We start from the raw sequence: 17,917 nt of genomic DNA, 5'->3' as shown, positions 1-17,917 counted from the left end.
TGTGGGCACAGTTGGCAACAGGCTTTGTTGCAAGGATAGGTTCCTGCGTTAGTGGTTCTGTTGTGTGGTATGTGGTTGCTGGTGAGTATTTGCTTCAGGTTTGGGGGCTGTCTGTAAGCAAGGACTGGCCTGTCTCCCAAGATCTGTGAGAGTGATGGGTCGTCCTTCAGGTTAGGTTGTAGATCCTTGATGATGCATTGGGGAGGTTTTAGTTGGGGGCTGCAGGTGATGGCTAGTGGCGTTCTGTTATTTTCTTTGTTGGGCCTGTCTTGTAGTAGGTGACTTCTGGGTACTCTTCTGGCTCTGTCAATTTGTTTCTTCACTTCAGCAGGTGGGTATTGTAGTTTTAGGAATGCTTGATAGAGATCTTGTAGGTGTTTGTCTCTGTCTGAGGGGTTGGAGCAAATAAGGTTGTATCGTAGAGCTTGGCTGTAGACAATGGATCGTGAGGTGTGGTCTGGATGAAAGCTGGAGGCATGTAGATAGGAATAGCGGTCAGTAGGTTTCCGGTATAGGGTGGTGTTTATGTGACCATCGCTTACTAGGACTGTAGTGTCCAGGAAGTGGATCTCTCGTGTGGACTGGTCCAGGCTGAGGTTGATGGTGGGATGGAAATTGTTGAAATCATGGTGGAATTCCTCAAGAGCTTCTTTTCCATAGGTCCAGATGATGAAGATGACACAAGAGATCCACTTCCAGGACACTACGGTGCTAATAAGCCATGGTCACATAAACACCATCCTATTCCAGAAACCTACTGACCGCTATTCCTACTTACATGCCTTCCTTGTTCCTGCCAGGATGTTCCCTCCTCCCGCAGAGCCCGGGGTCTCAGTACTGACTGGGCCGGGAGCAGACAACAGGCAAGTGGAGAGGAGGCTGCTGGACTGTAATCCTGTTGTATGTTCTTTAGAGAATAAAGCATGTTCCTGGTGGTTTATCTGAGTGGGTCTGCTCTGAGGTGAACACACACTGACACACAATGCAGAGCTCATCTAGTCCAACCCCCTGCTCAAAGCAGGACCCATCCCCAATTTTTGCCCCAGATCCCTAAATGGCCCCGTCAAGGATTGAACTCACAGCCCTGGGTTTAGCAGGCCAATGCTCAAAGCACTGAGCTATCCCTCCCTGCAATGCATCTCAAACAACCCCATACTGGGCCAGTGAACGGGGTGGCGGGGGTGGGGGGGAGGCGACACACTGCACAGGGATCTGTACAATGTATGCTCATTAATAGAGTTTGCCATCCCCTTGATGTGGGAAGAATATGCCACTCACCAGTAGTAACTAATCTGAGATGGTCGCCAGACACTTCTCTCAAAGGATGACTGATTTAGATAAAGCAAAAACAAGTTTAAATACAGAAAGAGAGATTTTAAGTAACAATAATTGATAGCAAACAGATCAAAGCAGACTACCTAGCAAATAAACCAAACCGCAAACTAGGCCTAAAATACTACCTACATTGAATATGAATTAACAATTTCTCACCCTGGCTGTTGATACAAGCAGTCCACCAGGTTTCCATAAATAGACTAGAAATCTTTGTCTCCTGTGACCAGCACTTCCCCCAGTTCAGTCTTTGTTCCTCAGATGTTTTTAGGAGTTCTTTTGTGTGGGGAGTGAGGTCACTAGATTTTGTCGCACCCCACCTAATGTAGATTTAACAGATGGGGGGAATCCTTTGTTCCAAACCAAGTTCCCAGTCCAATGTGTGGAACAATACAGGTACCTAAAATGGAGTTCAGTGTCATGTGGTCTGGTCACATGCCCTTGCATGTGCTGCTGAGTCTTAGTGGCCATTATCCATAGGGTGTCTGGAGTGTTCTCAGGAAGGCTGACCAGGTCAGGGATAAGCTTCTCCTAAGGCCTATTGCTTCCTCTAATAGTCCATTAACCTGAATAGGCATTCACAACCAGCTCTCAGACTGAAAGCGTTTTGGCTAGTGGGTGTCACTCTGGTGTAACTACATTTGAAGTAAAAAGAAAAGGAGGACTTGTGGCACCTTAGAGACTAACAAATTTAGTTGAGCATAAGCTTTCGTGAGCTACAGCTCACTTCTTCAAATGCATTTGTTAGTTTCTAAGGTGCCACAAGTCCTCCTTTTCTTTTTGCGGATACAGACTAACACGGCTGCTACTCTGAAACCATACATTTGAAGTACAGATTCATATTCAATATTCATAACTTCAGATACAAACATGATACAGGCACATAAATAGGATAGTCCTTTTCAGCAAATCATAACCTTCCCTATGACACCTTACAAGACATATTGTGTACAAATTGTATCACGCATGTCATATTTATATCATAATCATACAACCATGGAGAAAATGGAATGCGGTGTCACAATGCTGTTACGGGGAGGATCCCCTCCTAAGCTTTTACAAGATTCAACTGATAGCAGTAAAGCACATTCGAAAACAGAATCCCAGCTAGACAGACAAACTGTCAGGGTTTAAATGAGCTTTTACCACTTAAGAAACTGCTGGGTTGTAGGTGAGAAACTACTACTTGCCTCTGAAAAGGCTGCGTTCTCAGGGATGAGCGGAGAGAAAGCAGCATCACGGCTAGAGGTGATCCCATTTTCTATCAACACAGCTTCACACCGTATTGCGGAGATGGCCATGGATGTAAAAGAGCAATCCCTAGAAAGTGTACACAGTAGAACCTCGGAGGCATGAACACTGGAATTATGAACTCACCAGGCAACCGCACCCCTCATTTGGAACCGGAAGTGCACAGCCAGGAAGCCGCAGAGACCAAACAAAAAAAAGGCAACTACAGTACAGTCCTGGTTTAAACATAAACTACTAAAAAGTAAAGGAAAATCAGCATTTTTCTTTTGCGTAGCAAAGTGGTGAACCTGCTCAGTTGTGAACTTTGGAAAGAACAGCCATAAAGTTTTGTTCATAGTTATGGACATTTAAGAATTACGAACCTCCATTCCCAAGGTTTCCATAATTCTGAGTTTCTCCTCTGTATCAAATATTGTGCAGATGCTGGTGTATCTTCATTTTGCTACAGCTAAAGAATTAAAAGAGGAATTTCTCATTTGCCATCCACTATCAACACCAGCAACTAGGGAAGAGTTTTTTAAACGATTAAATTAATCTTCCCCTCGATTGGGGACATTGCTTTGGAATTTGCAGCAGTGGAGCACCATCTATAATAAGATGGCACGGTAGGCTTGTGACCAGGGTTCAAGAAATGACTCCCTCAGTAAACTGGAATCATCGTACGATCCACAGACCGGCATTGGCTGCTAAGAAAATGGCAGAGGAACTTAGTAACGTTCTTTCAGGTGCAGTCAATATTATAAATTTCATAAAATTGCATCCAGTTAATTCAGGGGGTTTTGCCAAGAAGGGGGTAAACTTTACACAGTGGTGCTTACATGCAGTCTTTCAAGGGCTGTCCAGGGGCAAGATGCTGACAACACTACGTGAGCTGCAGGAGGAAGTCCATATTTTTTCTTGCTGATAATATTACTATAGCAGCCATATATGCCAACAAGGATATCCAACGAGTGACACGGAAATGATGTACAAGTGGAGAGCAACTGACTTCTCTGAATGTCACACATATGAATATGAAGATATAATTGAAGGTTTCAGAGTAACAGCCGTGTTAGTCTGTATTCGCAAAAAGAAAAGGAGGACTTGTGGCACCTTAGAGACTAACCAATTTATTAGAGCATAAGCTTTCGTGAGCTACAGCTCACTTCTTCAGATGCATATCGTGGAAACTGCAGCAGGCTTTATATATACACAGAGAATATGAAACAATACCTATTCCCACCCCACTGTCCTGCTGGTAATAGCTTATCTAAAGTGATTTCCAGCACAAATCCAGGTTTTCTCACCCTCCACCCCCCCACACAAATTCACTCTCCTGCTGGTGATAGCCCATCCAAAGTGATAACTCTTTACACAATGTGCATGACAATTAAGCTGGGCTATTTCCTGCATAAATCCAGGTTCTCACATCCCCCCCACCCCCATACACACACAAACTCACTCTCCTGCTGGTAATAGCTCATCCAAACTGACCACTCTTCAAGTTAAAATCCAAGTTAAACCAGAACATCTGGGGGGGGGGTAGGAAAAAACAAGAGGAAACAGGCTACTATGCAAGGTAAATTAGAACCTTGTGAGGTGTTTGAGGAGTTCAAGCTTTTCCCTCCAATAGGCATACACACTGTAGTTATTGACATCAAAGTTCATGTGCTATCATGTTGCTCATTCACTTGGCTGGTCTAGCTCCCTCTAAGGAATTCTCTGAACTTGACTATAACTGAAATAATCTTGGTTTCAGAGTAACAGCCGTGTTAGTCTGTATTCGCAAAAAGAAAAGGAGGACTTGTGGCACCTTAGAGACTAACCAATTTATTTGAGCATAAGCTTTCGTGAGCTACAGCTCACTTCATCAGATGCATGCCGTGGAAACTGCAGCAGACTTTATTTATACACAGAGAATATGAAAAAATACCTCCTCCCACCCCACTGTCCTGCTGGTAATAGCTTATCTAAAGTGATCATCTCTAAGGTGCCACAAGTCCTCCTTTTCTTTTTGAAATAATCTTGTGCAATCTGCAAATGTTTCCACCTCACTGCTCACCCCCTTAATTGATTAGTCTTGTTAGAGTTGGTATGATAACACCCATCTTTTCATGGTCTCTCTTCCTACTGTATTTTCCACTCCATGCATCTGATAAAGTGGGTTTTAGCCCATGAAAGCTTATGGCCAAATACATTTATTGAAAAAGTTGTAATCTACTGAAAGTGGTTTTCCTATTTGTGTGTTTGTATTGTTCTTATATTTAAAGTTAGGAATATGAAATATAAATCTGAGATCCTATTGCAATTATGCTAAGTAAGGGCCATTAATGATTCTTTAGGAACTTGATGGTTCCCATTTACCAGAACAATTGGCTGTGAATTGTTTTGCTTACCTGCAAGCCTTCCTGTGTAGCTGTGAGCCAAGCCATGGGTAATGGAGACTGGGGTCTTACAGGGACATGTGACCATGTCACCTGAAACTGGAATCCATCTTAAACCTTGTACTTTTCCATGAGAAGCTGGGGAAGGTGTCAAACTGAGATAAAGGACTCCCACCTTTTGCCAATCTATATAAAGGGATGGAGCAGGACAAAGGGTGCTGCCAGTCATGGGGAAACTCCATGTTTACCACCTAAGATGTCTGTTGGAACTAACAAAGACTGAATCAGCGGAAGGATTGGGCTCAGACTAGGAAGGAATCTAGTCTGTGAAAGAAGACTATTGGAACATCTTTGAGGGTGAGGTATAATATAAAAACAGTTTCTTAGTGTATCAAGCTTAGCCTTGTGTATTTCTTTTATTTTGCTTAGTAACTGACTTTGTTCTGTCTGTTATTACTTAAAACCATTTAAATCCTAGTTTTATACTTAATAATAACTTTTGTATATTAATAAACCCAGTGTAAGTATTTGTTCCTTGAGGGGGCAAGCATATCTTACAGTGATAAGGAGGGCAAACACTAATGAATTTACCTTGTATAAAATTGTATACAGTTTAAGGCAGATTTTTCTGGTCTTTAGACCTTATTGGGGCAGGATGCCTGAGTGCTGGAGACAGGTACCTTACTGAGCTGTTTTCAGTTTAGGGCTGCAGCTTTGGGGGCATGGCCCAGACCATGGGTCTGTGTTGTAGCAGGCTAGCATATCTGTCTCAAGAAGACAGGGTTCTGGGGGCCTAGGCTGCCAGGGAAATAGGTCTCAGTGGTAATTTCAGCCCATCGGGTGACAGTCCCAATGGGGGTCTCTCTGCCCAAACCCATCACATCCTCCGTCGGGGTAAGGCAGCGTGAAGCTTGTCTGATCACCTCCAAGGCACCTTCTGGTGTCTGCATGAAACAAGATCTTTCTCCTTTGTTTTTGTGCAGCAACTGCCTCTTCCCATGGTATGGCCCAATCGCCAAAGGCCAGCTCATTTCCAGGGCTCTCCATGCTGGGGTAATCCAAAGAGCAAATAAAGGGGATCAGTCAAACCCAGGGTACATAGGAGAGATGGGTGCCTCAATTGTGTCTAAAAACTGAAATCAGAGGCTATGTCTACACAGCTCATCTTACAAGAAAACTGCCCCAAATGAGGGGTAGAAGCTTTCATAGAATCATAGAATTATAGAATATCAGGGCTCGAAGGGATGTCAGGAGGTCATCTAGTCCTGGTCAAAGCTGGACCAATCCCCAACTAAATCATCCCCGCCAGGGCTTTGTAAAGCCAGGCCTTAAAAACTTCTAAGGAAGGAGATTCCACCACCTCCCTAGGTAACACATTCCAGTGTTTCACCACCCTCCTAGTGAAAAAGGTTTTCCTAATATCCAACCTAAACCTCCCCCATTGAAACTTAAGACCACTACTCCTCGTTCTGTCATCTGCTACCACTGAGAACAGTCTAGATCCATCCTCTTTGGAACCTCCTTTCAGGTAGCTGAAAGCAGCTATCAAATCCCCCCTCATTCTTCTCTTCCGCAGACTAAACATTCCCAGTTCCCTCAGCTGCTCCTCATAAGTCAAGTGTTCCAGTCCCCTAATCACTTTTGTTGCCCTCTGCTGGATGTTTTCCAATTTTTCCACATCTTTCTTGTAGTGTGAGGCCCAAAACTGGACACACTACTCCAAATGAGGCCTCATCAATGTCGAATAGATGGGAACAGTCATGTCCCTCGATCTGCTGGCAGTGCCCCTACTTATACATCCCAAAATGCCATTGGCCTTCTTGGCAACAAGGGCACACTGCTGACTCATATCCAGCTTCTCGTCCACTGTAACCTCTAGGTCCTTTTCTGCAGAACTGCTGCCTAGCCATTCGGTCCCTAGTCTGTAGCGGTGCATGGGATTCTTCCATCCCAAGTGCAGGATTCTGCACTTGTCCTTGTTGAACCTCATCAGATTTCTTTTGGCCCAATCTTCTAATTTGTCTAGGGCCCTCTGTATCCCAACCCTACCTTCCAGTGTATCTACCTCTCCTCCCAGTTTAATGTCAACTGCAAACTTCCTGAGGGTGCAATCCACACCATCCTCCAGATCATTAATGAAGATATTGAACAAAACTGGCCCGAGGAACGACCCTTGGGGCACTCCACTTGATACCAGCTGCCAACTAGACATGGAGCCATTGATCTGTCTACACTGGCACATTTTAGTTCTAAAACTTTTCTCACACTTGTTGTTGGGTTTTTTTACACCCCATAGCGACAAATGTTTTAGCACTGAAAGTGGCAGCATAGACATAGCCTGTGAGAAAGGAGTAATTCATATTGGTTGGTGATCACAGTGTAGTCAACTCCTTGATTCAGCTTTCATTTCTTATGATGTTCAAAAGGGCAAATAAACAATGTCAGGTTTACTGCTCTGACCCCCATAATAAAATAGTACAGGAAAAATGTTTTATAGGATATCCATCTTTGGGAAGCCGACTGATGCAGTGATGTTAAATTCACCTTACACAGACAGTGTGTTCCCCAAAGTTACACGTTTCAGCTTTTTTCATTTATATGAAGATTTCACAAGTTACACATCTCATTACAGGTCACTAAAATCCGACCAAGCAGTTTGTCTCACATTCGTAATGCAAGTGGAGAACAACAGTGGGGAACTTTCCTGGCTTCTGCTGTACCCCAGGGGAAATGGCTACAGAAAGGGTTTGAATCCCCACACCCACTTCCTTTACCCAAAAGCCTGCCTGACCTCAATGACTCACCTTCCACTCTCTGGGCAGGCAAAGTCCTCATAATGGTGACACGGCTGGACCCAGTTGTAACAGTGGTGCCCGTGGGAGCCAGTTGAGGTCACTCAAACAGGGTGAACTGCACACAGGATGGGGAGGACAAACCCAAAAGCTGGTGGCTATTCCAATATTTAGATTTACCAAGCCAGCACAAAGAGCTTCTGAATTACCTCACTGGTTACTCAGAAGTCCAAACAACGCGGTTCTCTTAGAGTACCCAGCCTCAGACCTCCATCCAGGCACACCTCTCAAATGGATGACGAAAATTTCTGAAAATCTTATCTCCGCATATGACAGCAAAGGTTCTCCCAATCTCAAAGGATCAGCCACACACCCAAGTCAAATTATATCTTAGATCTTATCTAAAATACACACTTATAGCCAATTTTTATTAACTAAACTACAATTTACATACAGATATGAGTTCAATTCTTCAGGTCCAGATACATGCCAGAGATGATGAGTTTGTAGCTGCCAAAAGTTCTTTTAGAAATAGTCCACAGGTTATAGTTCAATGTCCATATTCAGGGTGACTCCAGCCAATGTCTGGGGATCTCAGTTCTTATGGCTTAGGGTTTCCCCCTCTTGAAACCATAAGCAGCTCTGAGATAGAGCATTGTGTCCCAGCGTCTTTATATTGTGTCCCATTTCCAGCAGCCTCTTTGCCCGAGAGAACAATAGGCTTAAGTTTCTGTCTCCCAAACACCATGGCAATTAGCATAGCGTAATTTATCCATTAAACATTTTATATACAGGTTACCACAACCTTCAAAGAGACATATAGACAATAATAATGTTTCACTCATGTGTCATCATAAATGTTAATATTCCTTTTTTGATCATCTACACTTCTATCTCTAACAACGCAGTCTGCATTTCAAATTTCTATTCTAATCTAATGCAATCACCCAACTATCATTTACATATCTTCCTAACAAGTCTTTAATGTTTGGCCATGGGTCATGTCAGTCTATGAGTCAATTAACTCTTTCTGGCCCTGTGTCACCTTTCAATGCGATATTATATTATACCCATATAACGTCACACCAGGATTCCTGGGAGGCTGAACCCTGAGTCTCATCATGGTCACTTAGAATCATAGAATCATAGAATCATAGAATATCAGGGTTGGAAGGGACCCCAGAAGGTCATCTAGTCCAACCCCCTGCTCGAAGCAGGACCAATTCCCAGTTAAATCATCCCAGCCAGGGCTTTGTCAAGCCTGACCTTAAAAACCTCTAAGGAAGGAGATTCTACCACCTCCCTAGGTAACGCATTCCAGTGTTTCACCACCCTCTTAGTGAAAAAGTTTTTCCTAATATCCAATCTAAACCTCCCCCACTGCAACTTGAGACCATTACTCCTCGTTCTGTCATCTGCTACCATTGAGAACAGTCTAGAGCCATCCTCTTTGGAACCCCCTTTCAGGTAGTTGAAAGCAGCTATCAAATCCCCCCTCATTCTTCTCTTCTGCAGGCTAAACAATCCCAGCTCCCTCAGCCTCTCCTCATAACTCATGTGTTCCAGACCCCTAATCATTTTTGTTGCCCTTCGCTGGACTCTCTCCAATTTATCCACATCCTTCTTGAAGTGTGGGGCCCAAAACTACACACAGTACTCCAGATGAGGCCTCACCAATGTCGAATAGAGGGGAACGATCACGTCCCTCGATCTGCTCGCTATGCCCCTACTTATACATCCCAAAATGCCATTGGCCTTCTTGGCAACAAGGGCACACTGCTGACTCATATCCAGCTTCTCGTCCACTGTCACCCCTAGGTCCTTTTCTGCAGAACTGCTGCCTAGCCATTCGGTCCCTAGTCTGTAGCTGTGCATTGGGTTCTTCCGTCCTAAGTGCAGGACCCTGCACTTATCCTTATTGAACCTCATCAGATTCCTTTTGGCCCAATCTTCCAATTGGTCTAGGTCCTTCTGTATCCTATCCCTCCCCTCCAGCGTATCTACCACTCCTCCCAGTTTAGTATCATCCGCAAATTTGCTGAGAGTGCAATCCACACCATCCTCCAGATCATTTATGAAGATATTGAATAAAACCGGCCCCAGGACCGACCCTTGGGGCACTCCACTTGATACCAGCTGCCAACTAGACATGGAGCCATTGATCACTACCCGTTGAGCCCGACAATTTAGCCAGCTTTCTACCCACCTTATAGTGCATTCATCCAGCCCATACTTCCTTAACTTGCTGACAAGAATACTATGGGAGACCGTGTCAAAAGCTTTGCTAAAGTCAAGAAACATAGGACAGGGCTGACAGTATACCCTCTCCAGGGTACTGTATTCACACTGGATGCTTCCCTGACCCACTGATCACAACATTAAATTCTAATAAAATATAGTTTATTAAACAGCAACTATAAGTAAAATAAGGAAAAAGCAGGAATGTTTCAAGGAAACAAGAAACCTTATTCCGTGGGCACAGGGACAACACAGGTTTCAGAGTAACAGCTGTGTTAGTCTGTATTCTCAAAAAGAAAAGGAGTACTTGTGGCATTTTAGAGACTAACCAATTTATTTGAGCATAAGCTTTCGTGAGCTACAGCTGACTTCATCCGATGAAGTGAGCTGTAGCTCACAAAAGCTCATGCTCAAATAAATTGGTTAGTCTCTAAGGTGCCACAAGTACTCCTTTTCTTTTAGGGACAACACAGACAGCTGTCCCTGGGACGTAAGGAAAGTTCACTGTCAGCTCCTCACATGTCCAAGGCCTCCTGCCCAGTCCGTGGCTGGCACTGCAGTGATACCGAGGGACAGACACTTGCTCTGGCAGTGGCCACATGCCCGTACGGTTTTGGTGGTAGGACCCTTCTCTCCAGCATCTTCCTTCTCATCAAATTCACATTCCATTTTCTGAGTACAGCCTTCAAGGTCCTCTTCTCTGGTGACGTCCCCCAACTACTCATTTAGTTCTGCTGTTACTTGGGGCACAGACAGCATCCACTGTTCTGCCCTGGCTCCCCTTTGGTGCAGCTGGTCTGTGCCGACCCAGCTCCTGGTTCTGGTCGGCTCCAGCTGCAGGTCCCCACTCTGCCTCATCACTGCTGCCCTGCCTCCACCCCAGCTCTGCCTCTTCTGTCTGAGTGCTGCTTCCCTGGCTTCAGCCCAGATCTGCCTCCTGTGCTGCTTCTCTGGCCCTTGTGTTTCTTGCTGCTGCAGCTCTGCCTCCAACTCACATTGAGGTACTGCTCAGATTTGCCAGATTTCTACTGTATTAATAATTCCAAAGGACATAAAAACTAACCCAAACCTAGCCCCATTTATTTCTTCAAAGAAAGAATGTGGTTTTTTTTATTATTATTAACACATTTGTATAAACATCAAATAACAAATGAAAGCTTCCGTTCGATACCTAGTACAGATTTTAAAAGAAAGCTACAACCCAGGCAGGAGTTTGTCCACATTCATGGAAGAGCCACCTTGCATCAGAAAGTTGAAGTATCCTCTGGTATTCTGGGAGTTATGGAAAGGCCGAATGATGGCGTGTGGGGTTGGAGTCTGATGGGTGACAAAGAAAAAGGTCAGGTGATGGTCAGAGAGAGGGAACTCAGCAACGGAGAGAGCAGTGGTTGGTGATGGAGTGAGAAGACAATAGGTGTGAGGAACTTGTCAGACTGTGAACTTGCACAGTGTTGAGCTTAGCCAAACTGGGACAGGGTACCCTTGATTAATGAGGAGATCTCCTTTCCCCTCTTGTCACACAGGTTTCAAAGCAGTGGCCCCCCAGCAATTAACTTTTGCAGATGTATTTGCCAACTTTGTCACGAAGCTCTTTAGTTTTGACCCCATAAATGATAGGGTTGAGCATGGGAGGAACAAGAAGATAGAGGTTGTTTAAGATGATGTGAATGTGAGGAGCAATGCCCTGACCAAACCGGTGTGTCAGGTTGGAGAAGAGACCGGGAAGATAATACATCAGCATCACAAAGATGTGGGCTATGCAAGTGTTGAGGGCTTTTTGGTGGGCTTTCTTGGAGGAGATTCCGAGGACGGCCCTGATGATTAGACCATAGGACAGGGCAATGAGTGTCAGGTCTAACCCGATGACTAGAAACGTTATCACCAAGCCATACATCTTGTTGACTGTGATGTCCCCACATGACATCTTCGCCACAGCCATGTGCTCACAGTATGTATTGGGGATAATGCGCTTTGCACAGAATGGCAGTCTGCTCAGGAGCAGGGGCATGGGCAGAGTGAAGAGAACAGCTTTTATCAAACCCACTAACCCTAGCTTTGCTATTTGTGCGTTGGTGAGTATTGTGGAGTATCTCAGAGGGCTACATATGGCAACATAGCGATCAAAGGCCATTATTACAAGGATGGCTGACTGCATAATAGAAACTGTGTGAAGGAAGAACATCTGGGTGAGGCAGCCACCCACAGTAATGCCATTCAAACTGAACCAAAATAAGCACAGTGCCTTAGGTACGACAAAGGTAGACATGGCAATGTCTGTGAGTGCCAGCATGCAGATCAGCAGGTACATTGGCTTGTGCAGGGTCTGCTCTTTGCCTACAACAAACAGAAGCATAAAATTTCCCAGAAGGCCGATTATGTAGGATATAGAGAACGGGATGGAAATCCATTCATGGGCAGACTCCAGGCCAGAGATGCCTGTTAGGATGAAAGTTCGAGGGTCAGAGGGGGTGAGGTTGACACCTGCCATGAGTTGTTCGATGGGTCTAACGGGCTCAGAAATACTCAAGGCATCTGTGAAGGGAGAGAAGCATAGAGAGGTGAGTTACATGCTTTATAGGAAATAGAACAGTAAATATTTTATAGTTATTACACATCTAGAAAGCTAATTGAGCCAGTGAATGGGCAGCATGATGGCACATGAACTTTGATGTCAATAACTGCAATGTGTGTTTCCACTGGAGGGAAAAAGTTGAACTTCTCAAACATGTAAAAATGTTCTAATTTAACTGTATGAACTCAGGTCAGGGATCTGGGTGTCATGGTACACAGCTCTGTGAAAGCATGGACAAAAACTGAGCAAAACATTGGGATCCAGGAGGAGTAGGATGGGAAATCCTAAAGGAAATACAATGCCTTGGAAAAAGTCAGCAATGTCTCACCCTCCTATGGACTCCTCTGTGTAGTACTGGGCACTCTTCTCACACAGGATATTGCAGATCTAGAGAGGTTCATGCAAGGTCAATGATCTATGATCTGGTGAAAATGTCATGCAAAGAGTGACTGAAAACAGTGGGATTGTTACCTTAGAAAGGATATGAATAGCAGAGGACATGAGAAAATCTTTAAAATACTGACTGGTGGGAAGATAGTTCAGTCCATGAGGTCAGCTAGAGACAGGAAGGGTTTGGACATTTACATAAAAAGTGAGATTATCTGCTCACAACAGTTACAGCTAAATAAATATTTTGAAAAGTCTATATGTCCACGTATTTCAGGACTCAAGCTGAGCTCTAACTGTTATTCATTTGGGTGACACCCTCATAAGGGTCAAGTCACACATCTATTGGTGGGTTTTTTACACCTTCTTCTGCAGCACCTGGACAGGTCTGATATACAATGCATTTCCTATGTTGGAAAGAAACCAAGTTTCTCCAATGGAAGCAGACATTATCATGCTGGGCTATGACTTTGTGCTCAGCAGACTGGGCATGAAGAGCAAAAGGTTCTTGGTATTTAAGAATACAGGACTGCACCTCTGTTACTTCCTTTGTTCTTTCTTGAGAGACACTTTCTTGCAGGAACCCGGCTTTGTCTGACAAGTGTAAACACAGACACATGCCAGCAACTCAGCTGCTCACCGTGCTCATGCCTGAATATCGATGAAAATAAAAATAATGATTTGACCCCATAAAATCTCCACACTGAGGAATGAATTAACAACTCTTAACATTAATGACTTACAGAGTTGGCTAGAAATGGTCCCAGAGCATCTGGGGTTTAATGTTCATCTCCCAGTGGCCCACTGTTTCCAGCTGCCACCATTGGCTACTGCATGTAGCAGCTGTATTTATCTAGGCTGTCACATGTCCCAGAGTTCTTGCTCTCGTTATATAATGTTCATAGTCCTCAGTTTCTGAGTTCTTCCTGTGTAGCAACCCTGGAAGCGCCATGCAGTGTGTATGGTTTTAACAAGAGAAGCTTGCACAGGTGTCTTTACATTTACCGCTCATGTGTGAGATTTCTCACCGGTGAGACACAGTCACTAATTACTCCCCAACCAAGGGAGCAGGTGTGACGGGAGGCACCTCACACCCTGCAGAGGAAGAGCTGTGGGGAGTGTGGGATGGCTCAGAGGTTGTGGGAGCCAAGCATGACTGAGCAGCATGGAGGAGATACTGGTTACCAGCGTGCTTTTGGAATCGGGGCAGCCTGGGATGGGAAAAGAAAGTTCAGACAAAGGAGTCAGAGTGTGATGAGATATTTAAGCAGCTGAGAAGCCAAGTATGACAGGTTCTTTCTGGGGTGACACCTAGAACTGGAGAACCATCGAGCCCACTGACTCATCGGCCTGGACTCCCTCTCTCATTGTGATGCTGGGACAAGGTGCAGACCAACTCCTGGTCGTGCACCTCCACCAGCATTCACACCGGCAGGGACACACCCAGCTGCAATTACATGCAGGCTCTCTGACAAGCCACTGCATGAACCAATAATAAAGAGGATACGGCCAAAACAACCATCAGCTCCCTAGCCTACAACCCCAAACTGGTACTTTCCTGCCCTGGTCCAAACTCCGTCCAGTATGAATTTGTTACCCGGTTCACAATATGGAGAGGAGAGTGCATACTTCTGGTAACCAAGCTGAGATGTTTCCCCCAGACACTTCACTTAAAGGCATACATTTGGTTCTCATACCAGTTTGTGGTAAAAAGTAGAGACATCCCAAGATGGAGTCCAGAGTTATGTGGCCTGATCACATGCTCTTGTAGATACAAAACCTCCATTACATAATGACTGTCTGGAACATTCCCAGAAAGGCTCACAGGGTTGGAGATACATTTTCCTGAGGCCTACTGTTTTCCTGAATGCCTTGTTGTCCTGAATAGGCCCTTCCCAACCAGCTAACTAGAATGAAATAAAATTGCCTAGTAGGTGTCCTCAGGTCAAACTACATTTAAAATATGGATAGGTAGTCAGTGTTCATAACTTCTGTCATCAATATAAAGGGAAGGGTGACCACCTTCTGTGTACAGTGCTATAAAATCCCACCTGGCCAGAGGCAAAGTCCTTTTACCTGTAAAGGATTAAGAAGCTCAGGTAACCAGGCTGGCACCTGACCCAAAATGACCAATGAGGGGACAAGTTAACTTTCAAATCTGGAGGGGGGGAAAGCTTTTGTCTGTCTGTGTGAAACCTTTTCCGGGAACAGATCAAGGATGCAAGCCCTCCAACACCTATAAAGTTAGTAAGTAATCTAGCTAGAAAGTGCATTAGGTTTTCTTTGTTTTGGCTTCTAAATTCGCTGTGCTGGAGGAAATGTGGATTCCTGTTTTAGTTTCTTTTTGTAACTTAGGGTTTTGCCTAGAGGGATTCTTTATCATTTGAATCTGACTGCCTGTGAGATTATCTTCCCTTCTGATCTTACAGAGTTGTTCTCTTATCTTTTTTTGTTCTTCTAATAAAGTTCTGTTTTTAAAAATCTAAGGCTGGTTTGTGCTCATCTTGTTTATTCTCAAGCCTCCCCAGGAAAGGGGGTGTAAGGGCTTAGGGGGATATTTTGTGGGAAGACGTCTCCAAGTGGTCTCTTCCCTGATTCTTTGTTTAATTGCTTGGTATTGGCAGCGTACCAGGTTTTAACCTAAGCTGGTATAAATAAGCTTAGGGGGTCTTTCATGCTGGTCCCCACATCTGTATCCTCGAGTTCAGAGTGGGGAAGGAACCCTGACAACTTCAGATACAAAAATGATACATGCATAAAAATATGATAATCATATTCATAAAAATCATAACTTTTCCAATCACATCTTACATGACCCATCTTGTGTAAAATATATCATAATTATGCTATAATCATACCCTAATAATATCACTTCTAAAAGTAGGGGGTGCAGTGTTATACAGAGATCAATGGCTCTTTCCACAGGTGAAATACCTGAAGGTACATAACAAAAATTACAACAATTGGAAACAAACTGATTAAAGGTTGTGACACCCACACTGGAATTCTGTGGTGTGCTAGGGCAAAGAGACCCTGAGACCTCCTAAACAAACTCAGGGCCAGGAAAGGTCCCAGCACTGGCTGTGTACTCAAAATCGCAATAGTACAGGAGACTCCACACTCTCAACACGGAGCACTCCCTGCTTGACCATGTACATCCCGTTCTCTGCCCCACATCTCCCAGTGCTGGCCACTTGTCGATGTAGGTTCCCCACCCCCACAACTACGAGCCCTGCCACACCGTGAGACCCCTCACCCAGGACCAAAAGAAGGTGCCAGACCCCACAGTGACAGCTCATAGAAATATCTCCTCCGACTAGGTTAAATTCAGTGGCTGCCTGCCCCAGGGAAAAGGGGGACATCAGCCTGAACTGCCTTTCTGGGGGCCAAGGGCACCCCAGCAGCAGCTCAGCCTGTGCAGGGAAGGAGAGAGGGACAGACCTGGCGGGAGGGAGAGAGGACGTGGAGACTAAAAGGAGCCAGCATGAGTGACTCTGCCTCAAAAGAACACAAAGCTTTAACGTATTGCAGCCTGCTAGAAAACCAGACACCCCTTCCTGAGGCGGCTTCTCTGTGTTGGCAATTGTGCACAGTGCGAGGAGGCTGTAAAGTGATTGCTCACGAGAGGAGGGATGGTCCGGACGCGGGATGGTGTCATGACAATCTGCTACAGTGTTGCCCACAATATGTTACAGTCTGAGACACCCTCCTGCCCCAGGAGTCCTCCTTACCCCCTTTGGTCTGTGCATTAGGCAGGATTTGCATTCTCTATATTGCCTGATTTCAGGACTCCGCGTCACTGTGATCTGGATATTGCATTTCCTGCTGGCCCACCCCCCCCACACACTGTGCGTTCCTGGACCTCCCCAGGTGATATGTCCATGACTGCCTCACAGCCAGAGACATGCTTAAATTATTATTGCATTTTTGGGCATCTCATTCTCTGCTGAATCGGAGACGCAATGGCAGAGAGAGAGCAAATCTGTCTCTCCATAGAAAAAACTGTTATCCTAATTGCTTTGAACCTCTAAGCCTGTGAGTTTGAGATTTCAGCAACTCTTCTCTCCTGTCAGTTCTTTTTTGCTCCGGATGAGCTCACCCATCCTTAGAGTCCATGAGACCACTCCAGCTGAAGTCACTGGAGTCTCATGGTTGGAGTAAATCAGGCCATTTAATTTTGTACCTACGTGTTGATTTAGGGTGAACTCCTGGGCATGTTTTGAGTTTTGCCATTGGGACCAGATTCACCCTTAGTGTTTAACTTTCAGCTCCCACCTGTAAAAATCACGGTTTCGGGTCCTGCTACAGATAATGCTGAGTCTGAAGGAAAGACCCAGTTTATGTCCCGTTCTGAGACCGGGTATGAAAGATGGGGATTCCAAAGCATGTGAGCCCTGATTTTGCTCTCTGGAGTGGCCACTCAAGGCAGAATGTGAGAGCAGAATCTGACCACTGTGCAACCCATTCTTGTCGTGAACCCTCTGGTAACACGAATACCCACTGCAGAGGCTTTGGCTGCACTACCTAACAGTGCAGTGAAGTTACTGAATTGGAAAAGTTGAGTGAACCAGAGGGAAAACCACACAGCCCCAAAAAGGAAACTACTGAGACAGACAGAAAGACACAGTAAGAGACAAGGAACTGATCTGAAAAGCAAATATTTGGCTAAACTATTTCCAATAGATTTGTAGTTCCAATTTTACTAGGTAAATCTCTTCATGTTTCTGACAATATTGAATAGTTCAAGTCTCTGTGCTGGTGAATTTCTGCCCAAACGGTTCTTGATTTGAACCCTGGAAGCCTTCCTGAGCCCTTAGCACTAGCTTTAATGCAGAAACAGGCAACTCACCAAAATCCTGCTCAGCCAAGAGAGGAAAGGTCCTTACTGCAACATTAAGGCAGAGCCCTCAGAATCAGTGTATGAATCTCACCTCTGACACTCAATGTGCTAGACAGCAACCTTTATGATCACCCTGACCAGT

At 44.8% G+C, this 17,917-nt stretch overlaps 1 protein-coding gene across 1 annotated transcript; it reads right to left on the bottom strand.

Moving 5' to 3' along the window:
• Positions 1-11,525: 11,525 nt before the first annotated feature.
• Positions 11,526-12,464, bottom strand: LOC140905572 (olfactory receptor 52D1-like). Its single transcript, XM_073329095.1, has one exon. It carries the CDS (start codon positions 12,462-12,464, stop codon positions 11,526-11,528), a length of 939 nt encoding a protein of 312 aa, XP_073185196.1.
• Positions 12,465-17,917: the final 5,453 nt, after the last annotated feature.

This window comes from Lepidochelys kempii, chromosome 1, assembly GCF_965140285.1.
Source record: "Lepidochelys kempii isolate rLepKem1 chromosome 1, rLepKem1.hap1, whole genome shotgun sequence".
In the NCBI taxonomy this organism is placed as follows: domain Eukaryota; kingdom Metazoa; phylum Chordata; order Testudines; family Cheloniidae; genus Lepidochelys; species Lepidochelys kempii.
This window is presented reverse-complemented; position numbering and strand designations above follow the sequence as displayed.